The sequence below is a fragment of the Pogona vitticeps genome, chromosome 12, assembly GCF_051106095.1.
Source record: "Pogona vitticeps strain Pit_001003342236 chromosome 12, PviZW2.1, whole genome shotgun sequence".
Taxonomy (NCBI): Eukaryota; Metazoa; Chordata; class Lepidosauria; order Squamata; family Agamidae; genus Pogona; species Pogona vitticeps.
In genome coordinates, this window is record NC_135794.1 from 23,095,063 (window position 1) to 23,118,830 (window position 23,768).

At 46.7% G+C, this 23,768-nt stretch overlaps 1 protein-coding gene across 1 annotated transcript in view; it reads left to right on the forward strand.

Annotated features, from left to right (window-relative positions):
- Positions 1 to 23,768, forward strand: part of LOC110077283 (cell surface hyaluronidase CEMIP2-like) — a 51,754-nt gene that overhangs the window by 22,747 nt on the left and 5,239 nt on the right. The window contains exons 16-22 of the mRNA XM_078381066.1: positions 701 to 878; positions 2,180 to 2,395; positions 6,492 to 6,700; positions 17,106 to 17,288; positions 19,419 to 19,641; positions 21,839 to 21,940; positions 23,342 to 23,502. Of these exons, the coding sequence (XP_078237192.1) occupies positions 701 to 878; positions 2,180 to 2,395; positions 6,492 to 6,700; positions 17,106 to 17,288; positions 19,419 to 19,641; positions 21,839 to 21,940; positions 23,342 to 23,502 (1,272 nt within the window). The remainder of the gene's footprint in view (positions 1 to 700; positions 879 to 2,179; positions 2,396 to 6,491; positions 6,701 to 17,105; positions 17,289 to 19,418; positions 19,642 to 21,838; positions 21,941 to 23,341; positions 23,503 to 23,768) is intronic.

Sequence of the window (23,768 nt, forward strand, 5' to 3'; positions counted from 1 at the left end):
CCACTGTTTTGCAGCGGGGGGGGGGGTTCATGTTGGACTAAAGTTTTGCCCCCATTGAATCATGACCAAGGAACCTGCCTTTCCTCATAGAAATCCGTCAGTCCAGCAAATGGGACCAGTTTCACCCTGTGTGTTTCTCCTACAGAGTTATAGGAGTTGGATCCCGCTTCATGCGGGATAGTTTGATGAGGGACTTAAGCTTCTCTTCCAGAGAGCCCTCCCTCTGGATGGCTGCAGCCACCTCTTTTACCCCCCAGAAACCAGAAGTGGCTGGAGGGCGGCTTCTGGGTTTTTTAAAAATAAAGGCTGTGTTGATTCCAAAAGCAGAAAGCGACTAGGGCATCGGTGTGGCAGGAGGGTATGGAAATGGAAAGAGAATGGACCCTCTTGAGTAATTGCTCTCAAGACGCCAGATCCCAAACTTCAGTGCGACATCTCCCTGCTGGTAGACAACCCTTGCCTTCGGCTGCCTTGATGTCCTCAGATGCAGTCAACATGCAGATGCATTTAGTTTGTCCAAGGCCAGATGCAGTTCAGTCTGAAGGCCTGAAGTACGACTTGCTGACCAACCTCAGTGGTTTCTCTGCATCCAATGAAAAGGGGCGCCATTTTGACATTTGCTTGAGGGGTGCCAACCCTGGACATTTCAACCCATGGGTTCCCCTTCTGTTCCTCACAGAAGATTTCTGTCTTCCGGTAGGACCTTTCCGATCCGCGGCTTCCAGGTATACGATGGTCCTGTCAGGCTGACGAGGAGCACTTTCAGGAAATTTACCCCCACTGCGGACCGACGCTCGAGCGCAATCGGCTTCTTCATGAAGAACGCTTGGCAAGTGAGCCCTCAGAACAACGTGTCTTCGATCCGGATGGAGAGAAGTGTATGTGAGAACCGACTAATGGGGGTCGTTTTCTGTCCCAGAGGCAGATTCTTTTAGAGGAAGGGTGCCAGTTGGGAAAGAAATTAAAACCCACCACCCATTATGTGCTGGTTTACTGAGGATTGTCTTACTTAAGACGTCAGGAAGGAAAACGTTTGTTTGAAAGCATTACTTGTAAAGATTATTAGAACTGGCCATTTCTGAGAACTAAACTGTATGAGAAGCCACCATTGCTTCTGGAAGGCAAAAAAAAGGTAGTTCTCTAAAGCAGCATTCCTGCAAAGCTGCTATGCCTGAGTACGTAGACATGCAAATAAAACCTGTGTCTACATTGCAGTGGCCCCTCACAGAAGTTTGTCTCGTAGCTATAAAAGAGGTAAAAATGGCCCACTTTTTAAAATGTTGCCACCACAGTCTGATCTAGTTCTTTTGCAAACCAATCAATTCCTGAGTAAGGTTTCAGGCAAAATTTTCTGCCCTTAATCTAGACTAAATTGGGCTTAAAAAAAAAAAAGACAAAATCTTGGGTTTTACATAAAACAGAGTGCACAGTCTTACATTTGAAGCTCAAATCTTTGATCCAGGACTGCTGTCAATGACAAATTAAACCGAGACCCCATAAATACACACTCTGGTTTCACTTCAGATGGAATAAGCCTTGCACCCAGAGCTACTGGGGGAAAAAACAGGAGTCAGAAATCTTTGCTGATCGACTGCAAACCACCTAAGGGTCCACCAGTAGATGGTCATTTGCTGGCAGGACCGATGCAGGCTCAAAGTTGCCTTGTTTCATCACGTTTGCAAGAATGCCTGCATTTGAAGCAGTATTTCACTGATCCTTTAACATTCCTGCAGCCCTTTGAAGAGATGATAAAGAAAACAGCAAGAGAAGGATAGGTCCGTGGGCTTCAGATAAGGGCACTGTCGTAGGGAGACAGTGTCACGTAGCGGTTAGCGTGTTGGAAATGAGCTGGGGAAACCCGGTGTCACGTTTTAGCTTGGCCGTGATGCTCCTGGAGCAGCTTTGAGGAAAATCAATGGCCTCACTCAATTCCAGAGTAGCTCCATGGTTGAGGTCTCTGGCTGTGGAGCCAGAGGTTGGGAGTTCGATTCCCCCACTCGGCCTCCCTGACAGGGGCCAGACTCGGTAATCCATTGGGTCCCATTATTATTATGAGTCTACTTTTGTTCTGCGCTTGGTCACTGGGGAAAAGTGTTGCAATAGCAGGAAACATGGGTGTTGGCTGACAAGGGATTTAGCCCTGTCATTCTTTCCACTGATGTCCTGTCTTTCATTAAAGGTTGGGCTCAAGGTATTCCTGGGCACGCCAGGCCAGTGGTTTGGAGAGAACGACAACGACGGTGACAAGACCTCCATTTTCCATGATTTGGACGGCTCGGTGACGGGATGTCCAGACACCTTTGTGGGGAGGGCGGACAACTATCTGATCCATCACCCGGGCTGCCTTAGTGTCCCAAGGTGGAATGGAGTCGTATGCACCGGGAGATATGCGCAGGTAACAATGGGTAGGGTGTTCCTCCATAAGATGGGAGCTGGAATTTTGTTTCGTGGAATTTGACTCTGCTTATTTGGATCTTGCCCTTTGGAGGAGAGGAAAAGGGAGTTTGCTCCATCTTTCACGGAAACTGTGTCACTTGGGTGGCCTTTGGTCTGAAAGATCTTAAGGAGGAGTCGCTCCGCCCAAGGTTTGCCCCCAGGACGAGGTGCCTTCCTTTGTCCTTCTGTGCCAGGATTCAAGTGAGCCAAGTGGCCTCTTGGCCAGGCCGTCTGGAAAGATGGCGCCATCCCATGCTGTCTTCACTGGGCAAAACAGCTCTCAAACCATGAGACGAAACAAGCAAAAGAGATGCCAGCTTCTACAATTAGCCTAATTTGTGCAGGTTCCTGATACAAGATTTTATTTTTGTGCAGGGCGTGCATCGGTCATGGGAAATGCCTGCTTTCTTTGCACTTGGTTGGTGTTCGACATTCTGGAACCCCTCTTTTTATGCCAGTTTTAATTTTATTTGATTTTTTATGGTGGAGGAATGGAATCTTGACTTAAGTATGCATGAGAAAGTGGAAGAAGGCAGAGACGTAACGTATTCCCAGATCTTTTTTTACTCTAATCATCAGTTTCTACAAACTCAGCTGTGCAAAGCATCTGCTTTTTGTTGGGGGTTCACTTTGTCTCTTATGTCCATTCTTGATTAATTCTACGTGTATTGGCTGCTGTCTATTTGCCACAGAGCCTATATTCCTTGTAGCTGATGCTTTGGTTGAAAAAAATATTGGGAGGTTGGGAGTTCAGTTCCTCACTCTGCCTTCTTAAAAGGGTAGGACTTAGAGGATCATACAGTCCCTTCCAGTTCTAAGCTTCTTCTTCTTCAAGCTGCATTTCTTCTCCTCCTCCTCCTACTTCTTCTAGAAGCTGCAGTTCTTTTTCTCCTCTTTCTAGGAGTTCTTTTTCTTTTCTTCTTCTTCTTCAAGCTGCAGTTCTTCTTCTTCTTCTTCTTCCTCTTCCTCTTCCTCTTCCTCTTCCTCTTCCTCTTCCAGAAGGCAGAATTTTTTCCTAGCCCTTTCTGGACCTGCAAGTGGAGGGACCGAAACAAGGCCCACCCTAGCTCAGTTTTTTAGCATTAGCAACACCCTGGGTGTAAGGAAGGAAACCACTTCTACCTGCTCAGTGCTGCATTAAATTCAGAATGGCAGACCAGCAGAGCTTACTCCTTTTTCTTTGTTCTCTTTGTTAGGATCTATTTATATATTTTTGACATTAAGCTGCTCCAAGAGGTGAGGTCCTTTTTTTCCATTCCAGAAACTTTCCTTGGCTGAGTCTTAGATTAGATTAGATTAGATTAGATTAGATTAGATTAGGCATCCTTCAGTCTCAAGAGATGATGGTAATGTTCTCTGTATGGAGGACTTGGAACAGTGTCTAGTGTGGCTGGGAAGTCCCATTCGAGAGTGGCCATCCCTTCCACACTGAAGACCAATACAATCTGTCCCCTGTCCAGCTCCTTGGTTTGGCTGTTTTTGGGACTTCCTCTTTGCCTCAGCCTGCTGGACAAGGGTCTCTTCAAATTGGGAGAGGCCGTGATGCACTGCCTGCCTCCAGGCTGAGCGCCATGTTGCACCGCCTGAACACTCAGATGTCAAGGTTTCCCATCTGTTGAGGTCCATTCCTAAGGCCTTCAGATCCCTCTTGCAGATCTCCTTGTATCGCAGCTGGGGTCTCCCTCTGAAGCAATTTGCCTGCACTAATTCTCCATACAGGAGACCTTTTGGAATCCAACTATGAGCCATTCTCACAACATGTCCAAACCCAATGCAGACGTCGCTGTTTCAGTAATGTATACATGCTGAAAATTCCAGCTCATTCTAGGACTACTCTATTTGAGTCTTAAAAGCATCAACAAACAGTAACTTCTGGGGGAGGCGATCCTTTCCTTTTCTCCCTTGTGAGACTTTCCCTTCCAGTTTGCCTCTTAACCCATGATGTGTTTCATTTCCAAACTTGCCTAGACCTGGGTGGGATCTAAATACGGACCTGGCATCCAGACAGGAGAGGTATTTATGTTGAAACACAACATTTGACATTTTAGCTTTCAAGATGCCCATCACGGTCACGCGGCATCCAACTTTAAACCTTGGCTGAGTTGAGAGGGACTGGTGTGATGTGCACGTTCTGAACTTAAAGCCCAGAAAAGGCTTAAAAGGAGTAAGCCAATCATGGAAATCTGGGAAGCCTTCAGGGTCCCTTTGATTCTGGAAACTCCATTACGAAATCTGCTTTTCTTTTCCCTCTGAAAGACAAGACTCTGCATTCATCAGTGGTACAGAGAGGCAAAAAGTCTTCATTTAGTCCATGTGCATTTATACCGCTTTCTTGCTGGGTTTGAATTTGACTTATGCGTTTATGCGCAAGTCTGTCTGTGCATGCACAATCACACTGACATGCAGCCACATGTGCGCATAATAAATTTGTCGCTACCCACCCAGTGAGTTTTTTCCATGGCTAAGCGCGGATTTGAACCCAGATCTCCTGAACAGAGATGGGCACGAACCAGGAAAACGGTGGTTCGTGTGGGTTCGAGGTTCGTTGGTATTCACAGCCCACAAATTGCGAACTTTTGTGCATTTTCATAGTTCATGCCATTCGGGACTTCCAAGGGCAGTAGAAAGGCCCTCGCATGATTTAGAGATGCAGAACTTGCCGTGAGTCTTTAGCTGACTCTCCCGGGAGACACCCCAAATTTGAGTTTATTGTTTTTAAAAAGGATTTGAGCAAACGATGCCTGTTTCTTGCCCAGATTTCAACCCGCCTGGAATCTCAGCCTGTCATCTGGGTGTGTTCCAGTTGCCCCTTTGAAGCAGCTTGAAGAAAGGGGCGACCTGTCTCTACATGCCCCTTAATGTCTTCCCTTTGTTCACGTCTTTATTTACAATTTGTCGGGGCTTACGCCTGAAACAGGATGCCTCCCAACTGAGCTGATCTTGGTTTGTTATGATGACTATGTTCTCCTCCCTGTCCTGACTTGACTACCTGCCAGTGATTCTGTCAGAGTCTTTTGGTTGGTGGTTCTGGTTTTATCCAAACCCCACACCTCCGGTTCAGCAAATAACAGGGCAGGAGCAAACTCCACGTGGCCCGGTTGGAACAGCAGCCATAAGCGGCATGGTTCTGCCACCGCTTTTTGAATTTATATTCTCCCGATCCTCCAAAAACTTCAAGGGAGGTGATTTCCGTCCCATTTATTGCATCTCTTTTCCACCCCTCCTCTAGTGGGCTGGAGATGGTGTACATGATTTTCCTCTGCCCCACAACCACTCTGTGAGGTAGGACAGGCTGGTAGGTGTGCCTGGCTGAACTTCAACCCATGAGCTTCATGGTCAAGGAAGGATTTGAACTCGAGTCTCCTTTGTCCTGCTGCAGCACTGCTCTTTACTTCCTCTCGATTTAATGATATGAGTACCGTCATCCATCGTCTTGTTCCATTCTGTAGGTCCTTTCTCCCCTTCTTTGGCATTTTGTAATACACAATTACACACAGTAAGCAAATTAGGACTGAGGCTCTCCTTCTCTGGCCACATCACGAGAAAGCAGAAGTCTCTGGAAAAGACACTCAGGCTAGGAAAAGGGGAAGGCAGCAGGAAGAGCCAATACAAGATGGACCGACTCAACAGGCTTGAGTTTCCGAGCATTGAGCAGGGGATGACTTCATAGGGGTCACAGATCCATAGGGTCACCACAAGTCAGAAGGAGTTTGATGGCCCATAACAACAACAACAACAACAACATGTAATTTTAGTTTCCTAAGGGACTTCTCTCTCTCTCTCTCTCTCTCTCTCTCTCTCTCTGAATGGTCAAACAATCAGCCGTCTTTGGTGCGAGTTCCATTTCAAAGACATCTTTATGACCCTCAAAGCACAGCGCTTCCCAACATTGCTCTCTGTGTCTCCCTTTTTGCCCTGGACCAGATCCACCGGGCTCTCAACCTCAGAGACTCAATTCTAGCTTAGAGGCAAAGGCATCTAAAAGGGGATGCAGCTGATCATGCCTCTCTCCCTCTGCCCCGTCCCTTCTCATCTCTCCCTTGTTTCTCATCTAGCTCTACATTCAAGCCAGGCACCCCGAGACTCTGACCTTGTCCATCGCCAGCGCCGCCTACCCTTCCCGTCCTCTGAAGCTGCAGGGCGTGAACCGAGGGGTGTCCTATCAACAGTACCAGCCGGTGGTGATGCTGGAGGGAGCCTACGTCCTCCAATGGGATGGCCGAGCCCCAAAAGATGTGATCCTGTATCCCATCAACTTCAATAGGTACCGAACCCACTGATCTCTTGAGTAGCAAGTTGTGTGTTTTTTTTGGCTGTTGTTTTCTTTAAAAATATTCGTTTCTGCTGTAATGCTGTTTGAAGTTCCTGCTGGTTTTAGTTTCCAATTTCTGAAGACGTTGGCCTATTTAAAGCTGCTTCTTCTTTTTTCCCCCAAGGGGCATTAACAAAAGACCAAGAAAAGAAAAAACTCCCACCACTTTTAACTTCTGCTACCTTGTTTTTGATGTGCAAAGCTATTTCTCTTTCCAATAAGTCCCCCCACCTTTTTTTTGGAAGGTGATCCAAGTTAATGTTGGCATGTTGGCCGGGAGATCAAATCCGTAGGCTCCTTGGCATGTTTGGTCTCATTAGTTTACATTAGCTGCTGTGCTCATGATTCATTGGCCACCCTACCCTCTCGCTCTCCCTCCGCCTCCCTCTCTCTATAAAGGGCAGCAGCCGTTTCGATGAGAAGCGAGCCAGGTTTCCGTGTTCTCCTCACTTCCTTGTCTTGTAGTCTAAACCCTGCAATTGCTACTTCATTTTTCAGCTACATAAAGCTAAAAATGAAAAAAAAAACAACACAACACCATTAGAACAATTGCCCCGTGGAAAGTATGCTGGATCAACACATGGGCACACATTTTGGCCATTAGATCCCTCCAAGATCTCAAGGTTTTGCTTCTCTTCTTTTTTCTAAAGTTTCCCTACCCAGTGGGGATTTGAACCCAGGTCTCCCAGTCAGACAGGGGTATTTTGAAGCTGTCTGATTCGCACAGCCTTCCTGGACGTCTGATGCCCGATGTCTGCTGGCTGTCTTCATCCAACGATAGCAAGGATGTTTCTGTTAGTGAGTATAGTGTCATAGAATAATCGACTTGGAAGTAGTCAGTTGTGTTTTAATGTGTTTTTTTGGAAACAATACCTTAGCTCTCTTAGACTTGAAATGGCAGTGAATGCCCATGTTGGTCTTTGAATTGTCCATACGGGGTTGAGTGCTTTCTTCCGTCTTGCTAAGCTTGAAGGGCAGTGAGCGGAGACTTACAAAGAATGGGCTGATGATGGACCCGCTAGCTTTTGGACACAATGAAGAATATGGAAAATGCCGATTGTGCAAAAACCTGGAAACCTGATTGACGTGTTTAATAGTAGTCTTCTGGTCTTGCCAAGCACAGCGTGATAACATTAGGAAGTTATTTTTACCCCAACGGACAGAGATAGCAGGGGATGCCAAAGATATGAAAAGCGTATCTGGAAGAAATATTCCACGTTGGCGAAGAAAAGGTCACAGGGGGAAAGGAGAATTTGTAAAGCTGGGATGGAGTCAGTTCATGAAGTCATGAATAATGTTGTCACTGAAGAGCAGCACATGGCTGTCATTACGGCCCCAAAAAATGTAAAAAGAGGTTTGCTGCTATCGAGATTAGAAGAAAGGTTGGGGGGGGAGAGAGAGCATGATAATTATATTCTTACAATTGCAGAGCTGGAAGGGACCCTATGAGATCATCAAGTCCAGCCCTTGTCAAGAAGGCACTTGGGCCGCCTAGAGCCAGCCTGGGTGGCCTTGGGCCAGCTGCACTGTCTCAGGGTGCCCCCTAGAGGCAGGGAATGGTAATACACCTCGGAGTACTCTCTACCTGGAGAACCCTGAAAAAAAATCAACATAAGTCAGAATTGACATGACAGCACATGATGATGAGATCCATTAGCGGGCACAAGTCTCGAAGGCTGTTTGCAACCTTCTGGTTTCACTCATGCCGACTGCAGATGTTTTTGTTTTGAACTACAACGTACAGACTCTCACCTGCTGGTATGGACGGGGGGGGAGTATGTGGCAGTCCACTAAGTGGCATTTCCATCCCCTGGTTTCAAAGTCAGCTGCTGGAAACCAACCGCTAAAATTGGCACCAGGTCCTGATTCTGAGTTTCCTGGGGCCCATCCAGTTGACCCCTGGTGAACACAAGCGGGTGGCTTAGATCCACCGTGGCGCAGAACCAACAAGGGGCTTCCGTGTGTCAACGGCCAGTGACTCATCCAGATCAACCCTAGGCCCAGAGTTCAGTAGCTTTCCGGTCCTTAAGAGATGAATATTTTTCAATAGCCAGGGTGCGGCAACTTTATGACTCAATTTTCCAACGTTTGCAGAAGCCAATCAACTTATATGATGCAAACAAGAATATTGGCGTGGGGGGCGGGGAATGGGATTTACATTCCAGGTCTCCAGAGACTTCTTTTCGGAAGAAAATTAATCCCATGTAGAGTAGATCCATTGACTCAGTAGGATTTATGGAAATGCTGGCTGGACATTCAGAAAGTGATTTTGCCAGTCTGGGAATCATGATAGGGTGCAGTCACTAGGTTGCTGGTTGGTTGGTTGGTCGGTTTGAAACATATTTAGGAAGTGCTGCCTTAGTTGAAAAAAAAATTTCTTACACTGTTGTGTTAAATTTAGGAGAGTCCTTGGTGCCAGAACAGAAGGCTTCGATGAATGTTGCACTGTGCAAAATAACGCTGGTCTCTAGCAGGACTCTTGGAAATGATGATTCTTCTTGGCCAAGCTTTTGCAAAAAGTAGAAAGCTGCTCATTTCCCCAAGCTCAGAGTCCTACGTTCTTTCCATGGCAAGGGTGGAGAAGCAGTGCCCATCTTTTTTTTAATCCTCTGGCAGTGTGCCACTGCCTCTTTGCATTTAGCATCTTCTGATCATTTTCTTTGTGATATATTAGTTCCCCTTTATTTGTCACTGGTTTGGTCTCCTCTTGAGTCCGGTGTCCAGTTGGGGACGCTGTATTGTAAGAAGGATGCCAACAAATTGGAGCAAACTCAGAGGAAGGCAACCAGGATGATCGGGAAACCAAGCCCTCTGAGGAAAGATGGAAAGAACTGGGCCTGCTTAGCCTTGAGATAAGAAGACTGAGGGGAGATAATATGACAGCATTTTTCAAATACTTGAAAGGTAGTCATACAGAAGAGGGACTGGATCTGTTCTCAATCATTCCAGAGTGCAGGGCACGTAATAATGGGCTTAAGTTGCAGAAAGCTAATAGAGACCTTCAAGACAAAGGTAGAGGACCCTCGGTCAGATCTGCTTTGATTTGGATTCCTGCCTTGAGCAGAGGAATCGGACTCGATGGCCTCGTAGGCTCCTTCCAACTCTGATTCTTAGTTTACTGTGTGCACCCTCTATGTAAGTACATATTGGTCTGTAAAACTGGGTTAGGTGGTTGGCTTCCATGGAATGTGTCCTTTTAAAAAATTTATTCCTTTAAGTGCCAAAGCTCACAGTAAATATTGAGTGTTGTTAGGGGTAGGCTGTCGGAAGGAGTGTTTGTGGGGGCGGATAGGCACAGCTGGCTGGGCTGAGTGAGAATCTGGCAAGGAATAAGCCCCCAAAAATGTCTTTCGCACCACAAGCTGAGACATGTGCGGCCGGGCCTTTTGTCTTGGCTCGTTTGGCGAGGGCGAAAGTGAACAGGCGTGCCACGACTCTTGTGGTCCGGTTGGTTGGTTCAGGTTGTTTGCATGCTTTCCTTTCTGTAGGTTGAGATGTTCTCGAATTCGCATGCGGCAACCCCACGCAACACACCATGTTTTGATGTCAGAAAGGCAGAAGTAATTCGGCAGAGGTATTTAGGATTCTGCATGAGCTCGGGCATGTTTGAGGGCGCTTGGTTGGCTGTGCTTGAGCCTCATCCGTGGTAGAAGAGAACCTACGTAAATGAACTTCAAATTGAAATTCAAGAGAGGAGGGGGTAGCGATAGCCTAGTGAGTAGAGATGTAGCGGGAGCAGTACACCCTTTTGCAATAACAGCCCCCCCATCTCTGGCAACATGCTGAGCACATAATTACAGAGACACCATTGCAGAGCATGGAGGAGCACCCTCCTGTCCAATTCTCAAGAGCTTAAGAAATGCCAGATGTTCTTAGACTACAATTCCCAGAAGTCCTGGCCAGCACAGCTCATGGAGAAGGCTTCTGGGAGTTTGAGTCCAAGACCCAAGGTTTGGGAACTTCCGCTTTTAAATGGAACAGATCCTGGGGAAGTCACTGCAGCTGCCCAACGGGGCCATGCCAAATAGGGGATTATGGGATTCGTAGTTTAGAACCCAGTTTTCCAGACTTTGAAACGGACTTCCTATGTTAGGAATCGAAAGTTTGTGCGGAAGAAAAAAAAATCAGCCACTCACTTCTAATTTGAGCTAGCCGGCTAATGAAGCTAATGGAGGCCCCTTCTGAAGGTTGGCCACCCTTGATTTTTATCTTGAAATCCCACATAGTTTTCTTTGCAAGCTCGTGGGCAGGAGAGGCAGAAAACTGTGCAGACTCGTAACTCGCTATCTTAAAGAAACAAGGGCAGCCTTAAGCAGCGGGGCTTGCGAGCGGCTTATCTCAGCTGGCGCGCTGCGAGTCAGTTAAGATTAAAACTAACCAGGCATCACAAAAGGCCAGAAAAGGCACTGGGATTGCGTGTTCAGCCCAGAACTCTGGCAGGGAAAAGTGTCGGGATGTTTAACATAAGATGGGAAGGAATGCAGATATTAAAATTCTTCCCTCGGATTTATGGGCTCGGCCTCCGGAGGCAGGCGGGATGCCCCTGCAGGTGGGCTAGACTCTGGCAACGAGTTTAACCTAGCGAAGGCCAGCGTTGTGTGCGCTCCTGAGACCGGAGTGAGAAATATAACGGAGGAAACGAAGTTGTCATTTTGAGTGAGCCGACGAATTGGCTCGTCATGCCCTCTCCTACTAGCTGATGTATTCAGTGGAAGTGCTGCCTGCTGATTTTTTCCATCCACCCCTTGTTCCACTTCATCGGGTAGCGGAACCAGGGCTCACCATGTTTAAGCTCCACCACTTTCTGCATAGCCAGGACCAAAACATCACATGCCTCTCCCCGGCCCCCTCCCGGAGCCTTTCCTTTTTTTTCCTCTCGCCTTCGCTGCGATTTCCAAGAACAGGGTGTCGTTGCAAGGCACAATGGTTCTCATGAAAAATATTTCAGGGCAGTTTGGTCTTGCATTGCAATCAAGAGCCTTTAGCTTTACAAAAGACCCACCCCCTCACTTGTGACACAGCCCCATCCACTAGTCTGCATTTTTGGATGCTTCTCGCTGGCTGGCTGCGCCGACTGTCGTGAAGAGCACTTGGGCTTCTATTCCAGTGCTTGTGATGATGATGGAAACTGGAAAATATTGAATGGTGGCTGTATTTGATGGTACTAGGGCGATGTGAATGATAGGAGAAGATCACATCAGTTCAGATTTGTGGTGATTATCTTAGAGTTTTCCGGGTAGATAATACTCAGAAGTGTATTACCATTTCCCTTCCACTAGGGGCGCCCTGGGGCTGGGCAGCTGGCCCAAGGCTACCCAGGCTGGCTCTACTCCCAGAAGTCACAGCAGAGAATCGAACACCCAAACCCTGGCTCTGTAACCAGAGACTTAAACCCCTGAGCTATTCAGCCAGCTGGCCTTAGGAATAGCTGGTGAATTTCTTTCCACCATTTTCCATATGTTTTATTTATTGGCCATTTGTTTTCCGCCTCAGGCGGCCGGAATATTTGGGCTGCCCCCTTGGGCTCTTCCCTTCTTCCTGGGTTTTAGGACAGGTTGCATTTTCAGAAGAAAACGGCGGTTCAAGAAACTGCCTCTACGGGAGCGTCCGGTTCTGCTTCGTGGAGTGAGCGAGCAGGAATAAAATGGCCACTCTCGCCCTGCGTGGGTTGGGTTGTCCTCCGGTGATTACACCCTCCTCGTTAAGTGTTATTCTTTCTTGCTCCCTAAGCTGTTAATCACGCCGTGATTAAATTCCTTGCCGGTGATGCACTGCGGAGGGAAAGCTGGGATAATGGAGCCAGACTTGAACCAGCCTGTAGCAAGCATGCCCAGTGCGTAGGGTGATTTTTTAATTTTTTTCCCTTCCCGCCTCCCACCCTCACATACCGTAGGAACACCCTTTGTGTTTGGCATTAATAAGGGAGGGATAAATGAGGAGGAGGCGGAGGAGGTGGAAAATAAGCCTTGGCAAACCCAGGAACGGTGAGGAGACGAGTGTTTTTAAGCAGTCTGCAGGTAGGGTTCCCATTAGCACAGGTTGATCTGCCTGCCTGAGATAACCTCCTGCCAGGTATAGTTTTACAGAATTTGAGAAGTTCTCTGTGTATTACCTGCACTATATCACCTGTATGGAAAATGGTGTAAAGAAATTCACTTGCTATTCTTAAAGCCCGCTGGCTGAATAGCTCAGGGGTTTAGGGATGGTTGAGAGTTTGGTTCCCGCACGGGGCCTCTTGGGAGAGAAGAGCCAGCCTGGGTGGCCTTGGGCAAGCTGCACAGCCCCAGGGCGCCCCCTACAGGAAGGAAATGGGGAACCTCTTCTCAACTTTGCAATATACTCTACCTGGGAAACCTTGGAGAGGGTCCCCATAAATCAGAATTGATTTGATGACACTTGATTATTACTATATATAATTATATAAATATGGCATTGGTATGACTTCAGATGATCAAGCATATCCTGCTCTTTAGGGGTCTTAAATGTCCCATCTCCTTCTGAGCAATTATTGCTTTTCCAGACGGCCGCGGGTGCTCTCCTGGAGAATCTGCAGACTGCTCTTGCTCCACCCCAGCTGTGGTTTCTCCGTCTGTCTCCATGAAACCAGGCTGCAAATGGGAGCCTTAAAAAACAACAACATTGCACCAGAGGTGTGGGCAGGCGTCTCAAGGATGCCAAGCTGGTGAATGTCAACAGGGCAATTAATTTTTTTAATTTTTTTTTTTTAAGGAGAGACTGTGAAATTGCTATTGGATCTGTTTCATCAGCTGTTTGCAAGCAGATATAAACAGAGCTAAATCAATTCATAAAAAAAAAACATGGGAGGCACAGTGCATGGATTGTTGAAGGACAGCAATGTGGCAAGACCAGGAGGCAAACTTGAGTCTCCCTGTTCCAAAATCTTTTTTTTTCCCCCTTTCCCTTTTTCTGAAATTTCACTGTAGGTTTTGGAGAGGTCACTGTGCAATGTGGGAACCTTGCTCTGGTTCCTACTGAGTCTGACTTTCTTCAGAGGCAAATATTTGGGTGTTGGGGAAAAAAGACGGGGGGGGGGAGAGAAATGCTTTTCGGATAATAAAAAGGGAAAAAGTCAAGGGGAAAAAATCCTATGATCATCAAGTGAGCTGACCTATATTGCTAAAACAGACAGTAAACAGCAGTTTAACCTTATCTCAGATTTTATTTTTTTTCCTTTTAAACTCTGGATTCATTTCACACTGGAGCTTTTAAATCCCAAACCAATGGAAAGAATAAATAAGGATAATATGTGTAGCCTTTATAATTAAAATTGTAAACCACCCGGAGAGTGCTTGTAGCGCTATGGGGCGGTATATAAGTCCAATAAATAAATAAATAAAATAAATAATATGCCATCAAGTCAATTCTGACGCATGGCAACTGTTTTCAGAGTTTTCCAGGTAGAGAATACTCAGAGGTAGTTGACCCTTCCCTTCTTCTGGGGGTGCATCTTGGGACGGTGCAGCCGGCCCAAGGCTACCCAGGCTGGCTCTTCTCCTAGGAGGCACGCAGTGGGGGAATCGAACTCCAAACTCACTGAGCTATCCAGCCAGGTCTATGGAAACAAATTCCTATGAATTGGCCTCCAGAAGAGGGAATGTCTTGAAGCTTAACTGGACGGTGCTTTGGCAACCAAGAAAGCAGAAGGCTACGGTCTGGGTTTCCCATCATGCTGTGGTCAACAAATCCACCACGTTTTACAAGGGGGGGGGGAAGGAGGAAGGACGACGTGTTCTAGATCTCAGAAGCCAAAACCAGACTCAAAACACACGCCTTCTCTTCTTTGCCAGACAGTCTAATATCCTCTGTGTTGTTGGGTTTGGTTTTTTTTTTAAAGGCCATGGCAGTAGTGAATGAATGCCCTTGAAGCATTTTGCACTGGCGAAACTAGAGCAGCACCATTGAACCAGAATGCCAGTGGCGCACTTCAGCGCTCATCCCCTTCCTCCAATCCCGTTGGATAGCATTTCCCGTTCGGTAAAGGCTGGCTTCTTCTCCTTCTTTTTAATTACACACGTTGCTCATTTGTTTATTTGCTTTGTGATCGTCAGCACGTGTGGTTCCCCGAAAACAGAAACCATGTTTATCATTGGGCATTTGGTGGTAATTTTTTTTTATTTTATATATTTTTTTGCAAACATGACCACATCTCGGTTTGTGTTTCCCAAAGGAGGGGAGAGAAACAGCTAAATAAAAAATAGAATTTGTAGAATGTGGAGGAGTGGGTTTTATTAATAGAACAGCTGGATACGAATTCTCTCTAAACGCTGCTCTTTACAACCGCTGCAGATTGTTATCCGAGGAGTTAGATTCTTGGCAAGACCAGAGGGGTAGAAAGGTTTTAAAACTCCATCCTTGATTTTAAAAAAAAAGAACTAATTTTGGAACGGGGTCAAAGGGCTGCATTTTTGAAATGTTCCAATCTGCTCAAAGAATGAACATTTCCCCCAGGAACCAATATTTTTGGCAAAGGGAATATGAGTTAAAGGTTCCGTGAACTAAAGGTGTCCTTTTTAAAATACAAACAGGCTGGTGTTCCTGCAGATTCAGGAGCGCCAACCGATGGCTGGAACGGTCTGGAGAAGCAGTTGAACGGCCGGCAGGATTTTTGAAAATCAGACTTGTGTGATTTAATCTCTTGTCTGCCCTATGCAATGATTTCATTTCAATCCCATTTCAAACACTTCACCCTACAAGACTCTTGGGTAACACAGCGAGAGTTTGCTGCCAGAGAGATCGAATGCCAGCAAGTTTCAAAATCCCACACCAAGCCACAAATCCCAAGATTTCTGATGATGGAGCAGCAGGGGTTAAAACTGGTGTCAGACTAACAGCTGCTTGATAGCTCAGTGGTTTGGGCCTCAGAGTTCGATTCCCTCGTGGTGCCTCCTTGACAGGGGCTGGAGTCAATCATCCATAGAGTCCCTTGTAGTTCTGCAGTTCTAAGATGATTATCAAGGGACTGGCTGGACAGCTCAGTGGTTGAGAGACCCCTGAGCTTGGCCACCTTAGGGCCCATTTACTCGCAGGGTGGAAATACGACGGTCTCAGTCCAACCCTATGGCTATAATAAAGCCAGCTTACGTAGCTGTAAAACGAATTAATATTTCCAAAGTAGCTGAAATGGGGCACCAACGCCACAGGTGTGTGAGCCTACCCAAAATGACAAATATCCAGTTTCCCAAGGAAAAGTGAGAGCCACCCATTCCTGGGCAGAGGACGGTTTTCTGTTTCATAACCATGCATCATTGGGCCGTTTTAGCCAAAGCATAGGTTCGGTGAGTCATGCCTGTCCTGGACATGAAACAGGGACCCAAGTGCTACCAAAGCTTCTTTCTTTCTTTCTTTCTTTCTTTCTTTCTTTCTTTCTTTCTTTCTTTCTCTCTTTCGCTCTCTCTTTCGCTCTCTCTTTCTCTCTCTCTCTCTTTCTTTCCCTTAAAAAAATAAAAAAAAATCAAAGCCTTTCAGAAGATGTTCTGGAAAGACTTATTCCAGTTAGTAGGCGTTCTGGGAAGTCATGTGCTGGAAAGATTGTCGTGGGTTGTGTTATTTTTCTGAGTTGACGTTTTTAGAACTGAAGGTGTTGGCCATGGCTGAGGTTTTGGGGCTTGCATGCCCAGGTCACTATGGTGATGTCGAAAATAAGAGCCGAGCAAGGATCTGCCTGTCAGTGACGGTGTGGAAGGCTCTCACGGTGATGGCATCGTGGCGCTTCATGGGCCCGGTTGCATGTGAGCATCGTATGGCTCAGAACATTGACGTCTCGCTCTTCAACCGCAAGGCTGAAGAGTGAGACGTCAATGTTCTGTGCCGTACGATGCTCACATGCTCTTCAACCACAAGGCTGAAGAGGGGCCGGACCCACGTGCAAGCAGGGGGGAAAGCTTTGGGGCGCAGCCTCTTCTGGACTGTCCCACCACTTCTGCTTTGAAGGTGGAAACTTTCCATGCCTGGGGAAGCAGGGCAGACCCAAGATATTCAGCCACCTGAGACACAGGAGAAGATGGCATTTCCCCCTCCCATTCCATCGGGGAGCTAAGCAACCCTGAGACACGTCTTTGAGGCATCATACAAAATCTAGGCATTCTTGTGACATTGGGTTGGGTAGGTAGGTAGTCCTAACCAGCTGAAGAGTGTCTTCCGTGACGTATGGAGGTGAGGACTGGGTTAGAGATTGTAGGACTGGGTTGGGGGTTCCCACACACACACACACACACACACACATACACACACCCAACTGGAGGTAGAGGCTTCTAAGGTGCTTCCATAATAACAGCTCCTGTACGTATTGGCGCTCTGCCTGTTTTCATGCTCTCCCTATTTTCTCTTTCCCCACCAGAGGAGACTGGGTAGATGTGGCCTTATGCTATCCCAAGGGCACCTCTTTCGTAATCGTGGGAGACATTTACCGCCAACCGACGGGGAAGGCGCACAGCGTAAAGCCCTACGGGGCAGCCTCTTCCCTCCGCGGCCTGATGAACCAGACCGAGGAGCGGCTCTTTTATTTCGACAGTGTGTCCGGGTGAGTGAAGCCGAGCGCCTTTCGTGTGGATCTCTAACCCTTGCCACCGTGAGGAGCTAACAGCTGTATTGTGTCTACACACCATGGGGGCAGCGATAACAGAGGTTGGGAGTTTGATTCCCCTCCTATGGAGCCTCCTTGACAGGACTGGACTTGATGATCCCAGAGGGTCCCCTTTTCTGGCTCTGGAGGTCGAAGATGATTATTGTTATCATCATAACTAGCAGAAATGGGGACCTGAGGCATGGGATTTGGTGTCCAGTTGGACTTAAGTCCTACCTGTGACACGACTCACTGTGTTTTTGCCCCCCAAGGACTCGGATTCAAGTCACGACGCAGAAACCACCCATCCTTCTCTTTTTCTGAGGAAAAAAACTTATTTTTAATAGGGGCTTGGAATTCAGAACTTGAGGCCAAAGATTCAAACATGGACTTGGGATTTTTCCGCCAAAGATTTGCCAACATCCCTGATAACTACACCCATGACTTGGATGAGGTGTCGCCACTGTCCCCTAATTTTTTTAGCATTACAAAATCTGTCTGCCGGAAATGTCCAGGGGGTGTGCAAGTTCTGCTTTTAAACAAAGGGAAGTGAAGCAAAGAATTTGAAAACCAGGAACCGGCAACTGGTTCACTTGCGGTTCCCTTGTGTGGCCTGTGAGGCTGAGCCCATGATGCGCATAACGCCGCTTCCTTAAGATACAATATGTGCTGCTCATGTATGTGTTTGTCTGTGAAAGGTTGGTGCTTCTGGAACACAGATGGCCATAAAAAGTGGGCTCGGACATTATAACAGCCACACATGTTCGTCCACTGCGGAAACCACACGCCTGTTATTAATTTTTTTAATAAATAAAAATTTCAAAAATTGAGCAACTAGTCAGCTAAATAGAGGGCCGGCGGAATGAACTGCAGGCGTTTGGAGAGCAAAATGCACATGTGTTTTCTGCATTGCTGAACCGGGACCGTTCATAACTGTCAGCTTGGGAGCTAAAAATAGCATTTCACGTTGTGAGCTTCAGACCGCCTTTTTGACCCTTGCCAGAGGGCAGAGAAGAATCTTGTCCTTTGCACCTTTTGAGGCAGACGTGGGGAACATTGTTGGTTGAACATCGTTGGTTTTGAGAATGAGATGTTCAAACCCACCCACCCACTCCCTGGTTATGCAAATGGATTGTTTACCAGCGTGTGTGGTTTTATGGTGCCGTTTACTTGTGATGACATGTTGTAGCTCACTCGCCTCTTTTTAAAGGATTCAGTACATGGTTTTGATTCATTTTAATCTATTTTTTTTTAAATGCCACATGGTTGTGGCTTCGACCCAAATGGAATTCCAAGGTTTAAACAGCACATCTTTGCTTTTTTCCTTCTTAACACCTCACCTTGCATTGCTGAGCTTTCACGAGAAGCGTGAAATGGCCATAACGTGGCTTATGTTCCGTGGGAAGATTTTCTGGCAACAGCCTAAGAGAACGTGGGCTCTTCCAGACAGTGGATTATGCTGCTGGTTGATAGAAAGTCATTGGTGAGAATGGTTATTCCAGGGCCAGTTTTAGCTTTGTGGATAAAAGCGTTAGACCAGGAATAAGGAAACAAGGTGCTAGTCCTCAACATGCCATGACTAATGTAGCCTACAGTACTTTGCAGCATTATTTTGTAGGTGAAGCCAGAAAGAGAAAGCCATGAAGGCCACCATGACTTCGCTGTTGCAAAAGCCGAATATTCGTAGAACTCAGTGGTTCCCAATCTGGGTAACCCAGCGTTCTTGGACTGCAACTCCCAAAAGCCTTCACTACTGGCTGTGCTGGCTGGGAGTTGCAGTCCAAGAACATCCATTGATCTAAAGGTTGAGAACCACTGGCATAACGGATAAATGAATCTATAATAACAGTTTTGAAGGGTTTTGCAAAGGACACACTGTGTTTCTCCTCCCCCCCCCAATGTGATTCACTTTCTTAAGTGTTATTTGCACATCCGGTAAATTATTTATCACCGGTCCCCTTTTCCTTGTGTCTGTGTTGATTCAGAAAGAATGTGAATGGGATTTTCGTGCCAGCATGGAAGTGTTTGGGTCACTGGGCATGCCGTGCTCATTTTTTTTTCTCAGTCTCTCTCTCTTTTTCCCCCTAGTTATCTCTTTGTACACCTCCAAGCGCACGAAGTGCGGACAGGGCACAGCTACTGTTCTCCACGCGGCTGCGAGCGCCTTAAAATAACAGCCACGATGCCCTCCGGGGTTCCCTGGAATTGCCCTCGCGATCCATTTTCAGGGAAAAGCCTCTGGAAGAAAAATTCGCTGCCTCTAAGGATTCGGCGCCGGGGGCTGCCTTGTAGTCAGTGTGGAGTTCCATGGGTATGAAATGAAATCTGCCTTGGCTATATTCAGAAAGACACATTTATGACACCGTGCCATTCACTGTTGCTACAACCCCAAGGAGAGTCCAAAAATGCACATAACAGTATTTCCCCATTTTTTCTTTTTTAAAGTTTTAGCATTCTTAGTCTCCCCGAGGAAGTGGGTCTTTTGTTAAGCTAATGGATCTCCATTGCACATTCAAAATCAAGCCACACACACACCCCAAATATTTTGTATTCGATATAGTGCTGAGATGTTCTGTCACTTATCAGCTACTGTAAAGGTTTCAACTAAGCTCAGAGCGAACAAGAGAGTCGGAGGGCAGGGGGGTGGCAGGTTAGATCACATATCCTCGTGAATGAAATAGCCCTGGCACTTGGACCATGGCAAAGCCTGACTCCACTGAGTCCACAGCTTTGTGGGCCAGACCTCACGTGGTCAGTGATGGCGAGTGGTCCAAGCCAGGAAGCCAGCTGTGCTCTTCCACCGTTTCAACCTTGGGCTGCCTTCCCCGTGATATCTTCTGCATAGCTCTACCCCTTAGGTGCAGAGTGCTCAGAAGTGGCCTGCATGCATGACAGAAAAAGAGAGGGATGAAATCATCCAGATGGGATACTTGCTGGTGCCTGAGGTAGCCTTCACCTTTCCCAGCCCACTAGGGTCTTGGTGCGGATTGGTGCTCTTTTGCCTTTCCCGCACACTTTTCCCACCTGAGACCACCCTTCTGCTCTTTGGAAAGACGGGTAGGATAAAAATGAAACACAGTTGATTGATTGCCATTCTCCGTTCCTGGGCTCTAATCCCTGCCCTTTAATCCCAAACGGTGCTGACAGTTTGACAGTCCGTTTGTCTTACTTTTCCATATCAACTTTCCTCATAGGCAGAATGTCTTTCTCATCAGTTGCACAGCCTCATGCCAGTGGAGGATGATTCGCCATTTGTTGCATGAAGCCAACAAGCCGTTTGGAGGCTTTGACAGCAGAATTTTAACTGCCTCTTAAAACAACCAGCAAAGCGGGGGGGGGGGGGGGAGACCCTTGTTGGAAGCTGTTAGCAAAGGGAATGAAAGATCTTCCCGTTTGCTCGGCTTTTTTTCCCCATGCAGGGAGGCAGGTAATTCAAGGCGGCAGCTTCACGCAAAGCTAAGCAAAAGTCAGTTTGTCACTAGGACACACCAGACCACATTCAGAAATCACTGGATTTCTTTCGCTCCTTTCCAGTCCTCACTGAAAAGGTTGCAATTCCTGGCTCTTAATCGGAAGCAGCAGGTGTTCCTATTGCTCTTAGATTATTGCTTCATTTGTTATTTGTCTGTCCTTATGTCTCAAAGAATTACAGACATCATCCTTTCCTTGCTTTCAAAGAAGGAAGGGCATGTTGGATTTAAGGTGGAAAAAAAACATGTGTTGCATAATATCTTAATTCTGTTCTGCCTTGATGACTTTATGATGAAGCCTCTTCCGGAGAACGCAAAAGCCGGCTTTTGGGTCATGTGGCTTTTGAGTTAGCCTAAACACAGGCACTCATCTTGGAGAGAGTTTGTGCTGTTTTTAATCTCCTCTCAAGATCCTCTCTCCCTTGATGAGTGTACAAGATGGGGGGGGGGAATATCCAAGTCAAGCCAATGCCAAATTATGCCCCCAAACTGCTCAACTATGGCAGGAAAGATTTTCAGGTTCTTAAAGTGCGATTCCCCCATAACTTGGCAAGGCCAGGAGTTGCTCTCATGGCCTCCTACGGGGCAGGGGGGAAATGCCCTCCTACCATGAATTTCCTAAATTACAGCTGCACAAAATTGTTACCCTTCTACCATTTGTTTGAGGATGTCTCCCGGTCTTCATTTTTAAGAGTATAATTGCTAGGTAGGGCCAGATTAAAGGGCGAGTGTTGAACCTCCAACAGGAGAAAGCCAGATACAGGGAAGCAGGAGAAGGCGCATGGAGGCACACACTTTTTCATGTACTCTGCATTATCACAGAGCCCAAAACTTAAGTGTAAACACTCTCTTGGATGGGTGGCTTGGTTGGATGGTTGGTGTTTGCTTCCAGCAATGGCTGGTGGAAGAGACTTCATGAAAAGTGTTTATTCATCACATGGATAATCTGTGTGAAAAGCTAGCTGAGCATGAGAGCATCCAGAAGCAACTAACTCCATGTATGCATTCAGAATGGCTCTTCTTTCTTTATGATTATAGGTTGCAATCACCAGTATGCCTTCTGTGCATTATGTTCAGATTGAGATTCAGTCTCTAAGGAGAACAGATGCGGAGAACTACTCAAGGCTCACATTTATTAAGGTATGTGTGTAATAGGTATGAAGCAAATGCTCACAAATTTTCTTGTCCCTAATGAAAAACAATGGGAGAACCACTTCAGGATTTTTCTCTCCTACAAGAGACTGTGACTTTTTAATCAGTTACAGTGTCCTCTCCCCACCCCAAAATAAATAAATAAATACATAAAACACCACCACTGGCAATAAGCTTGCCCTTTTCAGTAAATGCCTTGTATTTTGTGAATAATACATTGTGTTTGTGCAAAATACAGAATTTTGCACAACAGAGTGACTTTTTACGAAAAGCTGCCAAAATGCAAAAATTGGCACAAAACACTCTTATAATCTTGCTGAGGTAGAGGGAAAAAAACTTTTAAAACTTTTACTTCCTGCCTGTGAGAGTGATATTTGTGAAGATTTACATCCTTAGTCTTTTGTTTAGACTTGTGATAGATTCACAAGTGTCTACCTTCTCCCACCTTCGGGCTTACACATCCCAATACAAACCAGTATGGTGTTGGGATTCGTGCAGGCATAGAGAAGGTGTGGTTCTCCAGGTGTGGTTGGACAATATTTCCCATGATCCTTCACCACTGACTCTGGTCACTAGGGCTGGGGGTTGCTGCAGCTGGCCAACATCTGAAGGTCCAAATATTTCTTGGCTAGGTTAGAAATAGCATTCATTTTTGTTCGGACTTCAAATCCCAGAATTCCCCATTGTGGGAGTTCTGCCTGCCAGACCCACCCCTAAATTATGCTCACCTGGAGAAAGGCAGGACTTCATGGCCCACGACAGGCCAAGTTCATCTCCTAGCAAGCATTGGGCAGCTTCCTTTTCTAACAGGAAGCTAGGCTTCCAGGCCCAGCCTTCCTCAAGGTGAGCACAATTGAGGGTGAGGTCTGGCAGGTGGCGTTCCCAAAATGGGGGATTCTGGGATTCTGAAGTCCAAAGATATTTAAAAAGATAATGTCTATGCCTAGATCCTAGAATAAGAATTGGGCTCTCATACCCAGTCCAACGTAAAGCGGGACGATTTTGCACCGAACATTGTCTGCCAACATGGCCTACAATGAATTCGGCTTCCATGTTTTTCCATGTAGTTTAGCAGGCTCTTTTTCAGCCCAGTTAGTTAGTTATGTAGGTAGGTAGGTAGTCAAGTTCAAAATATTGCAGGCCACGTTTGCTGAGCAGGGCTGTAAAAATGAGGCCATGACTCTTGGAAAGTTTGCAAACACCTTGCCGACCGCAGTGGCTCCCAGCCTTGGGTAATCCAAGTATTCTTGAACTGCCACTCCCAGAAACCTTCTTACCCCGAGCTGTTCTGGCTGAGGGTTCTGGGAACTGCAGTCCCAAAACACCTGGGCTACCCAGGTTGGGAACCCCGAACCCTACAGCTCATCCTAACCTTTCCTTTTGGTGCAGATCAACGACGACGTCTCCTTTTTCCACAGCCCGGGGCTCTTCTTCCTGGTTTTAGATGCCTGCTCCGGTGCGGTCGTGAGTCGGCGGCACTTTGATCTAACCCGACTCGGGAAAGTTGCCAATGCAATATCTACTTATGTTGAAACATCTATAAAAGACAGGTGAGTCCCAGCTTAATGATTGACAGGCAGCCGAGGGGAAAGGAGGGGTTGGAGTGAACTCCTTTTGCGACTAAAATGGGTTCCTTGAAGAAGCTGGGAAAAACAGCTAACTTTTTAAAAAATCTCTGCACTTGTAAGAAAACTGTTGCCCCTCTCATGGATAGGTCAGTGGTTAGAGGCTGAGAGTTCGATTCCCCACTGTGCCTCCTCGAGAGGGGTCAGACTCGATGGCCTTATAAGCCCCTTTCAACTCCTTCTATGATCCT